This window comes from Xyrauchen texanus, chromosome 13, assembly GCF_025860055.1.
Source record: "Xyrauchen texanus isolate HMW12.3.18 chromosome 13, RBS_HiC_50CHRs, whole genome shotgun sequence".
NCBI classification, from domain to species: Eukaryota; Metazoa; Chordata; class Actinopteri; order Cypriniformes; family Catostomidae; genus Xyrauchen; species Xyrauchen texanus.
In genome coordinates this window covers 32,882,220-32,901,749 of record NC_068288.1, presented here as the reverse complement: position 1 = coordinate 32,901,749, position 19,530 = coordinate 32,882,220, and the positions used below count along the sequence as shown (strand labels likewise).

The 19,530-nt window shown below is 38.1% G+C and overlaps 1 protein-coding gene across 4 annotated transcripts in view; it reads right to left on the bottom strand.

Annotated features, from left to right (window-relative positions):
* LOC127653591 (beta-1,4 N-acetylgalactosaminyltransferase 1-like) overlaps positions 1 to 17,104 on the bottom strand; it is a 29,380-nt gene extending 12,276 nt beyond the window's left edge. For 2 of the 4 annotated variants that reach the window (XM_052140314.1, XM_052140315.1), the window contains exons 1-8: positions 16,880 to 17,104; positions 9,264 to 9,486; positions 8,140 to 8,316; positions 6,068 to 6,174; positions 5,536 to 5,573; positions 4,176 to 4,356; positions 3,830 to 3,928; positions 62 to 255 (exon numbers count right to left, since the gene is read on the bottom strand). In XM_052140314.1, the coding sequence (XP_051996274.1) occupies positions 62 to 255; positions 3,830 to 3,928; positions 4,176 to 4,356; positions 5,536 to 5,573; positions 6,068 to 6,174; positions 8,140 to 8,316; positions 9,264 to 9,478 (1,011 nt within the window). In that variant the 5' untranslated portion in view covers positions 9,479 to 9,486; positions 16,880 to 17,104. The remainder of the gene's footprint in view (positions 1 to 61; positions 256 to 3,829; positions 3,929 to 4,175; positions 4,357 to 5,535; positions 5,574 to 6,067; positions 6,175 to 8,139; positions 8,317 to 9,263; positions 9,487 to 16,879) is intronic. The other 2 variants (XM_052140317.1, XM_052140318.1) reach the window with 2 other exon arrangements.
* Between the last annotated feature and the right edge of the window lie 2,426 nt (positions 17,105 to 19,530).

Below are 19,530 nucleotides of genomic sequence, written 5' to 3'. Positions count from 1 at the left end.
CACAGTGCACAAAATTTTTTTTTATATTACCACTTTAGAAATAGGGCATAAATAGACCTACTTTTCCAAAGGGCATGATGTAATGTTCAATGAAAGGGCCTGACACTGTTAGCGGGTGTTCACTGTCGTCTGCTATCACTATTGTGACTGTTGGATAGTACCGCCGTATGCTGTCAATTAAATCCTGAAGTTTGTCATAGCGCAGGAAGGTTTTAGTTGCTATGGTCACAAGAGCACTGATGTTGTACTCTGAGACTGAACAGATGGAAAGTTAAACGCATGAGGAAACACATGGCTACAATTCATTCATTTGTAATTTAGTCACCTTAAATACCAATAAATATGGAAATCATGCTGTTACACTAAATGAAACAATCTTTACATTTAAAGAAGTGTAAATCTACAATGCCTCTAATATATTAAAAGATTAATTAAATTATAGCAGAATACAGTGCAGTAAAAAAGTATTTGCCCCATCCTGATTTCTTCTGTTTTCACTTAATTGTTTAAAAAATTCAAACAAAATCTAACATAAAACAAAGGCAATCTGAGTAAACACAAAATACAGTTTTTAAATCCCCAATACCCGATAATGGGGTTCAGCTAGACTAGACTCACCCAGGCCAGATTACTGTAAGACATGTTCAATCATATCAACACCTAAATATAACTTTTTCAACAGCATGAAGTTGGCTAAACTGTCTCAGCCAGTAGCACACTATGCCAAGGTCGAAAACAATTCCAGAAATACATCATTCTGGGAAGGGTAACAAAGCTATTTCAAAGGCCCTGGGACTCCAAAGAACCACAGTGAGAGCCATTATCTCTGAATGGAGAAAACTTGGCACAGTAGTGAACTTTCCCAGAAGTTGTAGTCCTTCCAAAATTCCCCCAAGAGCACAGCGATGACTCATCCAGGAAGTCACAAAAAAGCCTAGGACAACATCCATGGAAATGCAGGCCTCACTCGCATCAATACATTCACTGTTCATGACTCCACTATCAGACTGGCTAAGAAAGACACTGTCCAAATATGCCATCCATGAAAGAGTGGTGAGGCAAAAACTGCTGCTAACCCAGAAGAACTAGTCTGAATTTTGACAAAACACACCTTGATGATCCTCAATCCTTTTGGGAGACTGTTCTGTGGACTGATGAGTCAAAAGTGGAACTGTTTGGAAGACAGGGGTCCTGTTACATCTGGCGTAAATCAAACACAGAATTCCACAAAAAGAACATCATACCTACGGTCAAGAGTGGTAGTGTGATGGTGTGGGGATGCATTGCTGATTCAGGGCCAGGGTGACTTGCAATAATTGAGGGAAACGTGTATTCTGCTCTCTACCATAAAATCCTAAAGGAGAACATCTGGTCAACAGTCTGTGTGTTGAAGCTCAAGAGCAACTGGATTATGTTGCAAGACAATGATCCAAAGCATAGGAGTAAGTCCACCTCTGAATGGCTCAAAAGAAGCTAAATTACAATTCTGGCGTGGCCTAGTCAAAGTCCTGTCTTGAACCCGATTGAGATGCTGTGGCAGGACCTTAAATGGGCAGTTCATGCTCGAAAAGCAATGATCCTGTTACCTATACAGTTCCACAAAATCTGTTGACCTGTTTTATGCTGGTGTCCCTGTCTCATCTCAAACATATAATTGCACATATGAAGCCTACTGGTTCTATGTGTGATGTTATTCCACTCGCTTTGTTTAAGGAGGTGGTGGACTCAATTGGTCCAAGCGTGTTATCGATTGTCAACAGTAGCCTGACCACTGGTTTTGTTCCCAGCTGCTTCAAGCATGCTGTTATTCAGCCTTTTCTTAAGAAAGCAAACCTTGATTCATTTGATATGAACAGCTTTCGACCTATATCAAAATTATCCTTTATGTCAAAAATATTAGAGAAGATGATGCTTGCACAATTAAATGATTTTTTTAGCCATCAATAATTTGCTCCAAAAAATTCAGTCAGGTTTCAGAGCTGGTCATAGTACAGAGTCAGCTCTGTTGAGAGTTTTAAATTATATTTTATTCGGTGTGGATTCTGGTAGTCCTGTTGGTCTTCTGCTGCTTGATCTTAGTGCCGCTTTCGATACAGTCGATCATGACATTCTTATCAATCGCCTAAGAGACCAGGTTGGTCTTCAGGAGTTAGCCTTGGATTGGGTCTCTTCATATCTGAAGGGTAGAACAATTTCAGTCTGTTTAGAGAACTGTTCCTCATTAGTTGTTCCTTTAACATGTGGGGTCCCTCAGGGCTCCATCTTGGGACCCGTTTTGTTCTCCCTCTACATGCTTCCGTTAGGAAAGATCTTTGATAAGCATGGCATACACTACCATCTATATGCTGATGACTCTCACCTTTCCTATTATACATGGGAAGCACCCCTCTTTTGAGTCTCAGCATAAATGCATGGCTGATGTGAATTGTTGGCTGGCAAACAACTTTCTTCAATTAAATGAGAATAAGTCAGAGTTTATTCTTTTTGGTGAAAGGTGATGTGAGGTAAATGTAGATAGCAATTTGTCACTGCTTCCAGGGAAAAATTTCCCTATGTAAAAAACCTGGGTTTTATTTTTGACTCCGAGCTCAAGTTTGATCAACAAATAAATGCTGTTGTTAAAAATGTTTATTCCATCTTCCAGATCTATAGCAAGCCCATCCTTTCTTTTGATGATTTGTACAAGGTTATGCATGCCTTTGTGTCTGAGTGTGAGTCAGGCCTCTCTATCTCGCCTGCAGCTGGTCCAGAATTCAGCTTCTAGGCTTTTAACTGGAACAAGGAAAAGAGAGCATATTACCCCAGTATTGATTTCACTACATTGGTTACCGATCCAATACAGAATCAAGTACAAAGTGTTGCTGTATGTATTTAAGGCTCTTCGTGGTTTTGCACCAGAGTACATCTCTGCTTTAATAAGCTTGCTTCAATCTTCAAGGTCTCTCCGCTCTGGTGATCAGCTGTGTCTGTCAGTCCCTCGATCTCGCCTAAAAACTCAAAGGGATAGAGCTTTTGCGGTGGCAGCCCCTAGACTTTGGAATGAGCTTCCATTGGTCATAAAATCATCTACGTCTCTATTCTCTTTCCAGGGGGACTTAAAAACGTATTTATTTTCCCTAGTTTTTAATTAATTGCATTATAAATTGTACTAGGTCAATTTGATTGTATACTGTTTTTATTGGTTTTAAATGCTTGTTGCATTCTTAAGCTGTATGTATGTGATTTTATTTATTTTTTGTAACTCCATGTACAGCACTTTGGTACACAGTGTGGTTTTTGAAAGTGCCCTATAAATAAAATTGAGTTGACTTGAGAAAACCCTCCAAGGTGGCTGAACTCAAGCAGTTCTGCAAAGAATAGTGGAATACAAAATTCCACCACAGCATTGTGAAAAAACAGTTCTACAGATATCCAGTTATCTAAAGCGTTTGGTTGCAGTTGTTGCTGCTAAAGGTGGCACAACCACTTTATTAAGTTTAAGGGGGCAGTTGGTTTTTCACATGGGTGGAAAAAGGTGTTGGATATCATTTTAGCTTCAATAAAAAAAAAAAAAAAAAATATATATATATATATATATATATATATATATATATATATATATATATATATATATATATATATATATATATATGAAAACTGTATTTTTTGTTTACTCAAGCTACCTTTCTTTATGTTATATTTCATTTGAAGATCTAAAACACTTTAGTATGAAAAATTCACAAAAATAAAAAAAATCAGGACGGGGCAAATACTTTTTCACAGCACAGTAGTTAACAAGAGCATATTGCCATGCAATATTATAGCAGAGTATTAAATTGTTAGTATTCACCTTTATCTGCATCAGACCCTGTATTGAAGAGTTTGGGTGTTAATCCATGCCAGATCTTGATGGTGAAAAAAGCTTGATGTCCTTCCGTTTGTAACTGCACTGAATCACAATCACATAAAAACTACATATGAAATAAAGATGATCGATCCATAAATACCATGTTTATGAGTGCAAATTCAACATAATAATATTATATACATATATAATATTAACAAATATAATATTTGTTTCTGGCAGCTCAGATGTGCCCTAAACAGTATTGAGACACTTAAACTACACTTACAATTTTGTGTCATTTAATTAGATACAAAACAAAAAATATACATAAGTCTCTGTGTGGGCATACCTGTGTCAGCAGTGCTAGGGTGGAACTGAGTGTTAGTATAGGTAATAAACTGGAGCTGCCGATTTAGACTGAGTAAAAGGCTACTACTCAGGGTCATGTGCATTTCACCATCACCTCTGACCTTTACCCCCTCCACATCTGCTGCCACATTAAATGTGCCCAGAGATGCTGAGAAGTTCAGCTAGATAGAAAGAGAAAAAGAGAAAGAAGTGAGGAAGAGAGAAAGAGGAAGAGATAGGTGATCAACTGATGTGTTTACAGTACAAGCAAAAGAATATTCTGATGTTAATCAGAAATTGTTCATATTCCGATTATGTACTGTAAGCATCATGTAAACACATAAACCTGATTGCTATAACCAGACTAAGCCAATATTCAAGTTTCAAGAATTCTGAATTAGACAGGTGGCATATGCAAGGTAATATATGTTTAGATCATGTAAACACCTTATTCAGATTATTCATCATAACTTAAAATTCATTTATATCTGCACATATCCAAACAATATATCTTGGTGATATTAGATATAGACAACTGTGTAAAATCAAGTTTTTGAAGAAACTTATTCTTTTTTTTTTTTTTTTGCATTTTACAAAAATTCAAACAAATGTAATTAAATGTAAAAAATCTTAAGCCTACATTTGGCAATTTATCACAATCTTTTGAGTTATTGTTGAGAACATGAATGAGTATTAATTGGTTGATAAAATTACTATCTTAAATGTCTAAAATACAGCGTAAAACAATAAACAATCCTCTGCAGTTTTTCCATAAGAGAATAGCAGGCAAAGAATGTGTATGTAAAGCAATTGTTCACCCAAAAATGAAAATTCTCTCATCATTTACTCCCCCTCATCCCATCCCAGATGTATATGACTTTCTTTCTTCAGCAGAACACAAATTAAGATTTTAAGAAGAATATCTCAGCTCTGTAGGTCCATACAATGCAAGAGAATGGTGATCAGATCTTTGTAGCTCCGAAAATCACATAAATTAAACATAAAAGTAATCCATAAGACTCCAGCAGTTTAATCCATATCATCAGAAACTTTATAATAGGTGTGGGTGAGAAACAGATACAAATTTGAGTCCTTTTTTACTCTAAATCTCCACTTTAACTTTCACTATTACTTATGAAGGAATATGCCAATAGCTGTGGAACATGTTTGATTTTGATGATAAAGGCTTAAACAGAATATGGAACAAGAGAATTTTGCACATGTAAATGTGGTTAGTGATAGGAATGTAGTAGCTAAGGCTGCAGATAAGTAATGTAAATGCAGAAGTTAATGCCTGAATATGATAACCCAAACCACACACGCACAAAATTCATCCATAATGTATCTGTAATAGCACTTACTGTATAGACATCTCTGGGTAGCTCTTTTAAGGCCAAACCTGCAACACATCACCGCCAAGTACTATTAATGTCTAGCCCCTTTGACTGTATCATAACCCACTTGACTGCCTTGCACTTGGCAATGTCAATTCAGTAATCTAATAATATGCTCTTTTCAGATTTGTTATTATTATGCACAGTGCAATATGTATCAAATTCATTGTAATTTGGAAAATTTCAAGTCATTTTTTAATTCAGATTCATGAAAAGATAATGTTTATGCTTTGAGACACAACCTAAGGGTGCATTTCGAAGTGACATTAGTTCTGGGCTTATGTCATTCTTGCTGGATCCCTGGATTATTATTTGAGAGAAGGTAAGTGGAAAATGTCATTACGGTACCCTAGTTAATAATTTACTTTAATATGTATTAAACTAGATTAAAGATTGATTAAATTAAGGCTTGGTAGTACTCTTATCACAACATTTATGAGAGTTGCTGATTTCAGTAATATGGTAATATTCATGTCTTGAGGTAAATAAAGCATAATACCTGGTATAAGGATAGTTTTAAGTGGCCGAACCTCCACACCCTGTGTTGGGTACTGCAGGGGGCTGTTAGCTTCAGCTAGAATCAGAAGACCAGCTGGGGTCTGCGACCTATACACACACATGTACAGCAAAGAACTCAGGTGTTATATTTGATACCTATCTGTCCTTTCAAAATGAAATTTCCAATGTTTGTAGAATAGCATTCTTCCACCTCAGAAATATTGCTAAATTATGACACATGCTCTCTGTTGCTGATGCCGAAAAAAGTATGTTCATGACGTCAAGATTAGATTATTGCAATGCATTACTGAGAGGATGTCCAGCAAGTTCAATAAATAAACTTCAATTGGTTCAAAATGCAAATGACAGAGTGCTGACTAAAACCAAGGAATATGATCATATTAGCCCCATTTTATCATTGTTAACAGGCTACCTGTTAAATTTTGTATTCATTTTAAAATTCTGTTAACTACAGTACATACAAAGCTTTGAATGATATGGCGATCACAAAATTCTGGCTTGTTACTTATTCCAAGAATATCAAATCCACAAAAGGAGGTAGATCCTTTTCAAATCTGACTCCTAAACTATGGAATCGTCTCCCTAACACTGTTCGGGAGCGCTAACCACGCCTCCAGACTCCTTGCAAGAGGCACCAGAGGGACAATTGTCTTTGACATACCTGCGGATGGGGCCTCGCGGCAGGGCAGAGTAGGAGCTGCCACGTCGAGGGGCCTCATGTCCTGAATTTAGCAGCAGTAAAATGTGCCTACCATGACTTTGTAAGTTCCTCATGCACCTCTGAGAATAAAGGAACTGGGGCACAGCGCGTCCAGCCGTGAATGCTCAGGGCAGGGTGGAGGTTTCAACTCCAGCCCGATGCTCGCAGCAGCCAGGGCAAGCATGGTCTTCAGCTCCACGTCGGCCTCTGACTGGGTGATCACACCAGATGGTGGGAGACCAGCCGAGTCCTCAGCATCAGACTGCAAAAGCCCTCTCTCCGATTCTGTGATCGATACCTCATCCTCATCTTGAACTCCGAATGAGACATTAAGCCTGCCCTGGGGCGAGCCGCCTGACTGATTCATGACTGGTGGAAACGAGCATGCTGGGGAATGGGAGGTCCATGGGATTCACCTGGCAGAAATGCTGCCATTAAAGCCCCCAAATCGCCCCCAGCGTTAGCCGGCACGGCCTTGTGCATTTAAGCAGAAGGACCAGGGCGGGGAGCGGCTGGAGCGGCTTTCCCTCTATGAAAAAAAGAAAGATGCGATCGCAACATTGCCATGGTAATGTTCTCACAGTGAGAACATGAACCATCGACGAACGCTGTCTCAGCGTGACTAAGACCCATACACGTGAGACAGCGATCGTGGCCCTCAGAAGAAGAGAGATAACGACTGCACCCAGGAACTGCACATAAACGGAATGGCATCTTTAAAAAGACGCTTTCCGTCAGTGCTAACTCTTTTAGAGAAAATAAGCTCTGCTGAAGTGTTGCTGCTGAAGCACCCAGGGGCGTTCTCTGCACTTTTCTGTGCAAGAAGGGAGAACCCACTGTAAATGTGCCATATATACAACAGCCTTTTAAACACTCAAAGAGTTGAACGGAAAGCCAGTAGAATCTAGATATTAGTTTGTATTTATTATTAAGTAGTGTTAAAGGAAATGTTAATAGTGGAGACAGGAAACAGGATGGGGAAAAGTGTGACAAAAGCTGAAATTGAACCTGGGTTGTCCACATGTAGAAAGCACATTCCCATTCCCATTTGTTACACCCCATGCCACTGCAGCAACTGTCTTAAATTTATGTGTTTCCACCAGACTATTTGAGAGCAAATAGCCATGCTGTGTGGCAAGTGCCATTTACACCTAGTGCAAATAGTTTTTTATTTTGCCCAACAATGATAACACATGCATTTCTACATTGTGATATTATATGTATTTCAGCATTTTGTTAAATACTTTATCAAAATGCATACTTTTTCATAAAATGAGTCAAGAGAATTGCACTATCCGCTGTCTAACAATGAATTAAAGTATTAGTACACAGTATTAAATTAATAAATGCACCTCATTTGGAAGCTCTGGTACTCTTTGGCACGCCGTTTTTTGATCTGTGCGAGTTGGGAGGCCTGGAAGGCTGTGTGCAGGGGGTGAGCAGACACTCGAGGGAACAACATTTGGGCAAAGGGCAAGTTGACCCCTCTACTCTCTCCTTCACACACACACCCGTTGCGAGCCAGGAGCCTTGTGGATGAGGAGGGTTATCAAATGATCAATCTGTCACTGAATTACTCACCCGAAGAATTATAATTTTTTTTTCAAAGCTATTTTATGATGTTTAAAGAATAGTTCACCAAAATGTTAATTTTTGAATGATTTACTCACCCCAATGTCATTCCGATTCTGTATTATTTTCATAACACAAAAGATCTTAGCCAGAATGTCAGAGCCTCTGTTTTGGAAATGGATGGTAAGGTATACTGCCAAGCTCCTCATATCAGCGTTAAAGTAGTCCATAAGACTTGTTTGCTATTCCAAGCTTTTCCAAGGAACAGACCAGAATTTAAGTTGTTGCTCACTGATAATCTTCCCTCTTCTGTACCTCTAAAATCTCATTTGCGGTTGCATTTTTCAAACTTGCTGGATTGGGATCGGTCACAGGATATGATGGCAAACCAGGCAACACACATCTAAAAGTTCCAGTTTTGAATTGAACACAAGCGTGAATTAAATTTGAGAGCTACAGAGGACGGGAAGATCATCCGTAAATAAAAACTTATATGCTGGTCTGTTCCTCACACCAAAGCTATAGTATGACTTCAGAAGATATGGAATACAGCACACAAGTCTGTGTGCTCCTTTTTTGGTGCTTTTGTCCTTTTTGGAGCTTGCAGTAAAAATCACCACTCACTTTTGTTCTGTGGAAAAGAGTAACTTAGACATGATTCAACCTAACAATTCATTTTGTGTTTCACAGTAAAAAATTAAAAAAAAGACAATAATGGGCTCAGAATGACAGGAGGGTGAATAAACGATTACACAATTTACATTTTTGGGGGAAATTTTCTTTAAGATATTTTCTGAAATAAAACCACATGTTGTTGAATGACTTCACAATGTCATTTTAGTGTTTGAAAGCTAATATACAGTATCATAACAAATCCTCTATCGTCTTGTGATGGCTAACTGACCTGGCCACATTCTCCCTCACATGGTAAGGGATGGTGCTTGCACTCGGATCCGGCTCAGGAAGCCTCTCCTCCAGCAGTCGTTCAGCTCCAGGGCCTAGTTTGTACCTGACATCCACAGTGCTGTAGACCCGAGTGGGCCAGGAGTGTAGTAAAGCCAAAACCAGCACCACTGATGCTACGAGCACTAACAGCACAGTTGTACGTAGGGAACGCATGCTACAAGCTAAATCACATGCAGAAACATACACACTGATGATCTGTATGATGTTGCAACATCTGTTAATGAAAATAAATTTGAGTATTTTAAAAGTCAGTTAGTATTCCCATAATCAATTCATTCACATAATGAAGCTCTGTTAACTTCATTTCTAATTAGCTTCCATTTGATTTCCATTCACCTAAAAATAATAATGGAAAAATACTACAGTAATTAATTGTAATACTTCATTTTATACTTTATCCAGTCAGAGCGAAAGGTACTGCAAGTTGCCATTACTTCTCCTAAAGTTCCATGGCACTGATTTGCTCACTCTTGATTTGACTGAAAATAGTTGACCTCATAAAAGGGCTTGACAAGCATTTTTCCTTCCTGTGTTAATGCATTTCTTATTTAAAGGGGACCTATTATGCAAAGTTTACTTTTAAATGGTGTTTGTACATAAATGTGAGTTGGCAGTGTGTGTACACAACCACCCTACAATGTTAAAAGTCCACCCACTCCTATTTCTTATATTCTCTATTAATCAAAAACAGTGTGTCAAAATGAATGGTTTTCGTTTCTGCTCTAAAGTGACGTCCTGTAAAAACAGATCTCGCCCACGACTGGTGACAGACCCACCCTATTATCATAGATCCTCCCCTGAGTGATCTACACAGTCCACCATTTTTTTTCCATGCTTGGCAGATACAGTGAATGTCTCAGCTTTGTAAGCATCATAAGTGTTCTGTTGTTGGCTGTAAAAGTGAGCATAAGAGTCTTCATGTACTCCCGGCATCAGAGCCACTGAAGACGCAGTGGACAAGTTTTGTTTTTGAAGGAAATCTGCCCCAAAACATACAAAAATTTGTGTTTGTTTGTGCAAACAATTTTACACCAGACTGCATTGTGAATGAGTGTCGATATAAGAAAGGATTTTCAAAAAATTTGATTCTCAAGCACGGATCAGTACCAACTGTTCCTGTTCCAGCTTTATATCCTGAAGATGTTTCGCACTTTATATTTTGTGAATGTTTGCAAATAGCCTTTCCGAATGTGCTTGTTAGCTGATTCCACGGCTAATGCATCTAAAGTTACCATTGTGTCTGATTGTATTCACAGAGACCAGATATACACACAAAACTGATTTGTTGTTGCTGTAGTATCCAAAGCACAAGTTGTAAAGGCACAGCCCTCTTCTGGAAAGGGGGCAGGGAGCAGCAGCTAATTTGCATTTAAAGAGACACACACAAAATCAGCGTGTTTTTCATTCCACCCAAAAAGACGCATTTATAACATGGTATAATAAATGATTTGTGGGGTATTTTGAGCTGAAACTTCCCAGACACATTCTGGGGACACCTGAGACTTATATTACATCTTGAAAAAAGGGCATAGCATATAGATGCTTCACAACTAAAATTCCCATTTAGTTTTCATGGTGTGTTTAAAAGTGGATTTTACTTATTTGAAAGCAGATATTTGACAGTTACAGAACATATTCAAAAACACTTTTCAAGGGAAATCCTATACTTCAACTATACTTAAGTAAATACTGTCTTTTGCCATGTTTTAAGAGTATATGGCATGGTTTGAGATAGTATAATACAACTAAATCACTATGTCAGGCTATGTTAAGAGGTGCACAGAGTTAGAATTTAGCTGGCTCACTTGTCCCTTTGGCCCAAGTAATACTTCGGATTCTATACTGACACCTGTCGTCCTGGATACCGGACGTTTGTTTAATAAACTGCACCTTTACACCAAAGGTGTTTGTTTATCTTCTATTTCATTACTATTAGTCTGTGTTTTCTCAAGTGAACATTGAAAACAAAGGACTTCTAAGAAAAGAAATTAAACAGTATTAGTTGTTTACCACTGTCTAGAGATAATATTGCATTAATTAACTGTATACAGATCTATAGAACTAAGCAAAACTGCTATTTAGAAATAGATAAGCTGCGATAGTAATCATTCTGAATAATATTAGTCGTCTAAGAGATTGTGATTGTGGGATCCGTGTACATGGCCATTCCCCTTAGTTCCATTAAACATTAAACATAGGGGGAACATTCTGTTCCCTTATGACGCAATACACTTGACATTGCAAATAATAATGTATATGGGAAGTAATGCATATGGGAAGTGCCTATTCTAATATTGGTTTTGCGTGAAACTGTCCAGTATAAAAACAGGTGCAAAAACACAATTTCCTCACAATTTCTTCCTTCAAGACAGCGATCATCTCTTGTCTAGAAGCCCTAAACCTTTGCCGTCAATATACCTGAGTCAGCGTGTAGAATCTTCGCTGAAGACTTTCCACTACCCTGCAGTTCTCCAGCGAACATCACACCTCCTTAACTGGTGAAAGGGCCTTAGCATCCTGATTCCCCGCAGTGCTTCAGCAGGGTTTGTGTATCCTTACAAAGCAATCATATATTGTGTATTGTATATTGTGTGATTTAAATCTAAATGTATATTAATTTATATATTTATATATCTAAAAGTATCACTTATGTGTTCGTGTCTTTTTAAAGATGTCGTTCCGTAAGTGTTCCTTTTGTGACAGGCACATCCCACCGTCAGATCAGCATGAGAGCTGCATTTAGTGTCTGGGCTGCGCCCACGCAGACAGCTCTCATGGAGAAAGACTGTCCTCACTGTAAGGGCATGAGTCTCAAATGCTTCGCACATTCTGAGGGAAGATTCAACCTCACGCACCCTCCCACCAGCCTCTTCTGTGATACCCGAGGATTCACACGAGGATGCACGGCAGAGACGCAAGGTCGAGCAGGATGAATTTTAGATGGTCCTCGTGACAGAACATACCCCGCGAGCCCCTCAATCTTTCCAAACCACATGTTTTCCGTTACGCTATGTCTCGTTCAGCGGTTCTGACGCTGTGGATGATAATGACGATGCCACGTCTCTCGCAGCATCAGGCGAGTTGTCAGTAGATGCTGCTGCCGCCCCTCCCCCCAGCGGTAGAGAGGAAATGCTCTGCGTACTTACACGGGTGGTGGAAGAGCAGTCATGCCATCCTCTTTAATGTGGATCGTGGGGAAGAAAGCGGTTATGCCCAATTACCCCCTGTGGAGAAGGCGGTATCTGCACACTTCTGCCAAGTGAGTAACAGGCCGTGGAAATCAAAGACAATTGGACTTTGGCCAATCCTGGGTCTGAGACATTTAAAATCGCCCATTCAAATGTATCATTGTAGAACTGAATCAGCAGCGCCTGTGGCAGGTTTAACTTCCTCAGCTGGCGAAAGAAGTACAACCTCTGCTGGGCCTTTTTCACAATGGAGTCAATGTGTGTCACCCACTTCAGGTCCTGTGAGATGGTAGTGCCCAGGAACCTGAATAACTCCACAGCTGCCACAGTGATGTTTAGAATGGTGAGGGGTGTGTGTGCTGGGGTGTTCCTCCTAAAGTCCACAATCATCTCCACCGTTTTGAGCGTGTTCAGCTCAAGGTTGTTTTGGCTGCACCAGACAGCCATCTGTTCAACCTCCCTTCTGTATGCAGACTCATCACCATCTCGGATGAGGCCCATGACAGTGGTGTCATCTGCAAACATCAGGAGCTTGACAGAGGGGTCCTTGGCAATGCAGTCATTTGTGTAGAGGGACAAGAGTAGTGGGGATAGCACACATCCCTGGGGGCACCAGTGATTGTACAGGTGCTGGAAGTGAGTTTCCCCTGTCACACAAGCTGCAGCCTGTCCGTCAGAAAGCTGGAGATCCACTGACAGATAGACGTGGGAACAGAGAGTTGGTGTAATTGTTTCTAGAGTATAACTAGGATCGTGGTGTTGAAAGCCAAACTGATGTCCGCAAAAAGGATCCTTGCATATACCCCTGGTCTGCCCAGATGTTGCAAGACATGATGCAATCCCATGTTGACTACATAATCCACAGACTTGTTTGCTTGATAAGCAAATGTAAGGGGAACTAGAAAGGTTCCAGTGATGTTCTTCAGGTGGGCCAACACAGGTCTCTCAAATGATTTAATGACCACAGACGTCAGGGTGATAGGTCTATAGTCATTAAGTCCTGTGATTTTTGGTTTCTTTGGACAGGAATAATGATTGAGCATTTGAAGCAGCATGGGACTTCACACTGCTCCAGTGATCTATTGAAGATCTGTGTAAAGATGGGGGCCAGCTGGTTAGTACAGGATCGAAGACATGCTGATGAGACGCCATCTGGACCTGAAGCTTTCCTTGTCTTTTGTTTCCGAAAGACCCGGCTCACATCATCTTCACAGATCTTAAGTGCAGTTTGAGTAGCAGGAGGGTGGAGGGGGGTTGCAGGAGGTGTTGGTGTTTGTGCAAAGTGAAAGTCATCTTGATGCACAGAAATGCTAAAATACACTAGCAGTCAGATAGTGCTCCCTTAGTCTTTCAAATAGGGAGCAGTGCTTTCCTGAGGTAATGACAGAAAAACATACCTAGATGTGACATGTATTATAATGGGCTTGTTTGACAATTTTTACAGGTTAACTTAAATTCAGAGTTCTTAAAACATTGATAACGATCTTTAATCCTTGTTAATAAATGATACCCTTATGAAAACTACCCATAGATTTACTGTAGTAATATTGTATTAACCATAACTTGTAACCACGACTGTTTTTTTTTTTTTTGTTGTTTTTTTTTGGCAGTAACTAATGTTTTGATACAATTGACCATGGTTTTACTACAGCATTACTGCAGAATCCATGGTAACTTAGTTGTATTAATAGTAACCATATATTAATATCTATGGTTAGTTTTGAGGTTTAATATGTGGCTTATAGTAACTATTTTTTAAAAGGTAGAAAAGAAGCCTAATAATTTTCTGTTTAGGCCCATACATATATAAAAAATGTAAGTAATAATAAAGTTACTAATTTTATCCAAAGAATTTGTAAAAATTCAATTTAATATAGGTATCAGTATTGATCAATATTGGTGATATTGGTCTAAAAGTATTTGGTATCCGATCAAAAAGAAAATAAGTGGTATCGCCCATCCCTAATAATCATATCTTCCAATACTATACCAGCTAAAGTATCACGTTTGTCATAGCAAAAGTGGTTCTAAGAAAATATTGTCAGTTCAAACGGCAACGGTTTAAACTTTTATTCCATTATTCCTGTGATTATCTGATTGTTGGTAACAAAAATAAAGATACTGTAACATTGAAAAGACTGTTTTGAGCAGCATACACACACACACATACACACACACAGTTTTGAAAAAAGTTTTCGAAGTTTCCGCCAGCATGCATTTGTGAATGGGGGGAACAAAACAACCACTGCAACGTTCGATTTTTCAGAGAAACAGTAAATCTGAAAATGTTAAGATATTAAGCATTTAGGTTCAATTACGTTGCATTAACCTGAGTGTACCCTGCATAGGCAGTTAGATGTGTCCGAAGATGTTTAACAAGGTTGCAGGTATCCCTGGCTGCAGCTTACAAGGGCGTGGCTAAAAGTGTCATCCCGCCCATGATGTATTCTCATTGGCTCGGTCATTTATTATTGGTGTACATGTTAGGAGATGCATTTTAAAATAGTGTAGCCCTATAATTTTTTATTAGTGCTGTGGCTCGTAAGTGATATAAATTTGTGTTGTACCTCATGGTCAATTGCAAACAGATGTAGTAGGAGTCTAACTGAGCAACATGTTGTTTCAGTCGTGTTGAAACTGGAGGTAAAAATAACTAATCCTACTACGGCAAAGATTCAACTCTAATGCGGTCATTGTATTGAAATAATTAGGAAAGATAATTTTGATTTTAGTGCTATGACTCGTAAGTGACTTTGTGTTGTACCTCACGTGTCATTTCAAACAAATGTAGGACTGATCCGCACTGATGAACAAATTGTGTTGATGTTGATTGATTTGCTGTCATTCAAATCTGTATTTCAAAAAGTTGGTCAATTTTTCAAAGCCTTCATTATAACGCATGGCTAAATAAATTATTTAGGACTTAAATTAATGATAAAATAGGACTATGTATTTTTTTTATTTCAACATATGGGTTTTGAAAACCAACAGCGTCATCTACTGTAAATTAACTGTAAATGACACTCCAATTCTCACAATAGTTATAAAGTAATATAAATGTATTTTAAATTATCCTAATATTGTGGGACAGAATGCAAAAACCCATGTCATTCCTGCGTTCGTTCGTTCATTCATAAGGCATGTGCTAGTAGCCTATCAACGGGCAATTCTCGAAAAAAACGAGAGCATGATTCACTTTAAGTCTCCCGCTTTCTGCCATAACAGCTGATTATCATAACGTGATATTTTTTTGCATTATTAATATTATATTCTTTCTTTGACCTAGTTTGCTTTATGCACGCTCTCTGTAGGCCTATCTGTTCGATCAATTGATTACTCTGCATTTTAGAAATGTAGTCATTTTAATTTATGCCATCAACAATAGCTAACAAGAGGCTGATGAACTGATGAAAATTGTTATGCCATTATTGAGATAGTTGGGGTGCTTTCACTCGTATTCTACATTGATTCATATTCATTTCGTTGAATGATTGTTAACGATTATCTCTCCTCCTCGCTCCAAAAAATGTGTTCTCCGTACAACAGACCCAATATTCTATATAAAACAATTAAATAGTCTAATTAAATCTTCCAAATAAAACTCCCCAAAATAAGCCATGTGCAATAGAGGGAGTAATATTCTGAGTAAATTGCAGTTGGTTTACCATCTTTAGGCCAAGGTCTTGAAGTTTAATGTGTATAAACCTGAATATCCAACGAATGACAAAAGTAAAACCAATTTACCCATCGGTGTAATAGTCTATAGCCTACATTTATTGGTGTATAAAAAATTGTCCTAAACTGTTGCACGGGCTTAAAAAAAAACGTGTTTTGTCAAGTTATTGGCATAAAAATTAAGTAATAAATAACAAAAATGACAATAATAATTGAGTGCCAATGTGTTCTCTAGCCTATAACATAAGCAATATACATTATACAGCAGGCATCGTCCAATGTAAAATATCCCGTACAGCAGACTTGCGTTGGCTTTTCAAACCTTTGGCAAATAGTCAATAGCATTAGTGACATGATAACTGCCCTACTCATAATTTCCAGTGTTTCAAGCTTCATTCGCCTGTGCAGAGCTTGGCCATTCACACCATCCACAGAAAATATCATTAAGCAATAGGCCTATACAGAGCCATAATTCTATTACATGTAGGCCTATCTCAGGTTCTTTTACCGTTGCGTTCAAGTCAAACAGCAGTATCAGTTTGCTTACATTTATTTGGCGGTGCTTATTTATTGCATTGGCTCAATCGTGCAGTAATAACAAATAAACGTGCTGTAAATTAATAAGTAAATTATATCAGTGCTAATCACATCAGGGCGGATAAGTAAATAAAACTGTTCCGATACATCTTACCTGTAATGTCGCCGACGGGAGGAATCTCCTATTCTTAAAAATATGAATGCAAACAGCTGATAAATGGAGAAAATCCGGACGGAATGGGGAGATCAGAGAGGAGTTGTGCTTCCCTTCTTTGGTAATGGCGATAGAGGGCTGCAGCTCAGTAAATTGGGCTCCTCGGAGTGGAGGAGTGAATTGAGGTAGCTTCTCAACATAAGCTCCAAACCACTAGAGAAAGGGTTTTAATGCTTGAAAATAAGCTAGTTATTTAATTAATTTAGCTAGTTAAAGGTTCATTTAGTATTTCCCCCCTCATTTAAAAAAGTTTTCTTCTAAAGAAATGATTAGTAATTTTGAAGCATGCCTATAAAATCATGACCACTCAACATGTGTGATTTCAGTCATATCACAGTAACCTTATAAAAGCTCATATTCTACATGGGGCAGGGGCACCCTCATGAGGGCAGCCACGTTAACATCACATGACCCACTGAAAGTGAAAGTGTTGCCAACTTAGCAATTTTGTTGCTAGATTTAGCAACTTTTCAGACTACCCTAGCAACTTCTTTTTCAAAAAGCACCTAGCAACAAATTTAGCAATTTAAAAAAAAAAAATTGGCAACTTTTAGCAACTTTTGGAAAGTGACTCTAATCCAAACAACACACGGCAAGGGCGTGGTGAGCTGGTACCTGCTTACATCAGGGCAAGGGCACCGCAACTTCCAATAGGAAAATTCAACTGCAGTAGCCACCGTTCAACCTGAAGAAGGCAGCACTCAGACGTTTTTACACCATATATTGTAGAATTAAAACACTTTATACCCAAATATGGAATGATATTCCGGACATTATTCAAAAGGAATTGCAAATTGTATTTGCAATTGCGTTTTCAATTTGTGGACGCATAAAATGTGACATAATCCAAACGCAATTGCAAATCGCGCGATTACCGTTTGCATTTTCGCTTAAGCTTAACGCACAGTGACTGCCAGATTTCAAATGGAAAAGCAAAGTCCGTTTGCAACTGTGTTTCCCATATCTTACGAAGTTTTGGCCCTGTCATATTTAAATAGCAATTTCAATTACCACGCCTGCTTTTTCACTTTCTCAGCGTCGCGTATGTAGCCAGCCAAAACTCAAATGAATACTAATTCCTTAGTATTTCCATTTCCGATGCCTTACACGGAAACCTGTCAATCAGGGTCAAGGGTGGGATTATGCTATGGGGCGTGTTTGTCTTGGGAAGTGACATCACTCACAGTCTATCAGGATCAATAATTAGCACTGCACTTTATTCATCTATAATCTCACACTGGACTGTCAACATATTCTCCTCAATATACTACTTCATATATATATATATATATATATATATATATATATATATATATATATAGTTCATATACTCCTACTTATTGTATTGTATATTGTGTGTATTGTTTACTGTACATTGTATATAAAAATTGTGTTGTGTAAGTATGTGTACATTTGATTTGTAAATTGTGTTGTGTAAGTATGTTGTTTACTGTAATTGGTATATGTCTCGTCACTGTCATGACTGCTATGTTGCTCGGAACTGCACACAAGAATTTCACCTACTGTTGCACTTGTGTACATGGTAGTGTGACAATAAAGTGATTTGATTTGATAAACCGGCATCTGTTCAGGGCATCACTTCTTGACCGTCGACTGTGAGTGATGTCACTTCCCAAGACAAACACGCCCCATAGCATAATCCCACCCTTGACCCTGATTGACAGGTTTCTGTGTAAGGCATCGGAAATGGAAATACTAAGGGAATTAGTATTCCATTTGATTATTAGAAAATCAGTTATTTTGAATTCTTATAATAAAGGTGGCTTAAATTTCATTGATTTTGATTCTCTTAACAATACCTTGAAAATTAATTGGCTTAAACGTTTCCTTCACAATCAATCTTCTATTTGGAGTATAATCCCAAGATATATTTTTTCTCAATTAGGAGGTATACATTTTCTTTTAATGTGCAATTATTCAATTAGTAAACTTCCTGTCAAACTTTCCAATTATCATCAGCAGATGCTTATGGCTTGGAAACTTATTTACAAGCATAATTTCTCGCCACACAGTTTTTTAATTTGGAACAACTATATTCTTCATAAGAGGAAATCTTTATTTCTTGAAAACTGGTTCAATAATGGGGTGATATTAGTAAACCAGCTATTTGATAGTGAAGGTAATTTATTTAATTATTCCGATTTTGTTTCAGGATACCAATTCCCAGTATCTAGTAAAGAATTTAATATAGTTTTCAAGGCCTTCTCTTTGGAAATCTGTATGCTGTTTAGAAACAATAATAGTGCTACAGTGACTTCTGTTTCTCCCCCTAGCCCTGAATCTACTGTGGTTGGTTCTATTTGTTTTTCAATACATAAATCAAATTATAAAATTAGGTCATTATTTTTGGACCCTGTTACTTCAATTCCTTCCTCCATTTCTTATTGGAATAACCTTTTTGATGATATTAAATGGTCATATGTTTGGTCACATCCTCAGAAATTCTTTCTAACTTATAAAGTTAAAGAAATATCCTATAAAATTATTCATAGATTTTATCCAGTTAAATACTTTTTTAAAGAAATTTAGAAATGATATTGATACTTCCTGCTCTTTTTGTGAAGCCTCCT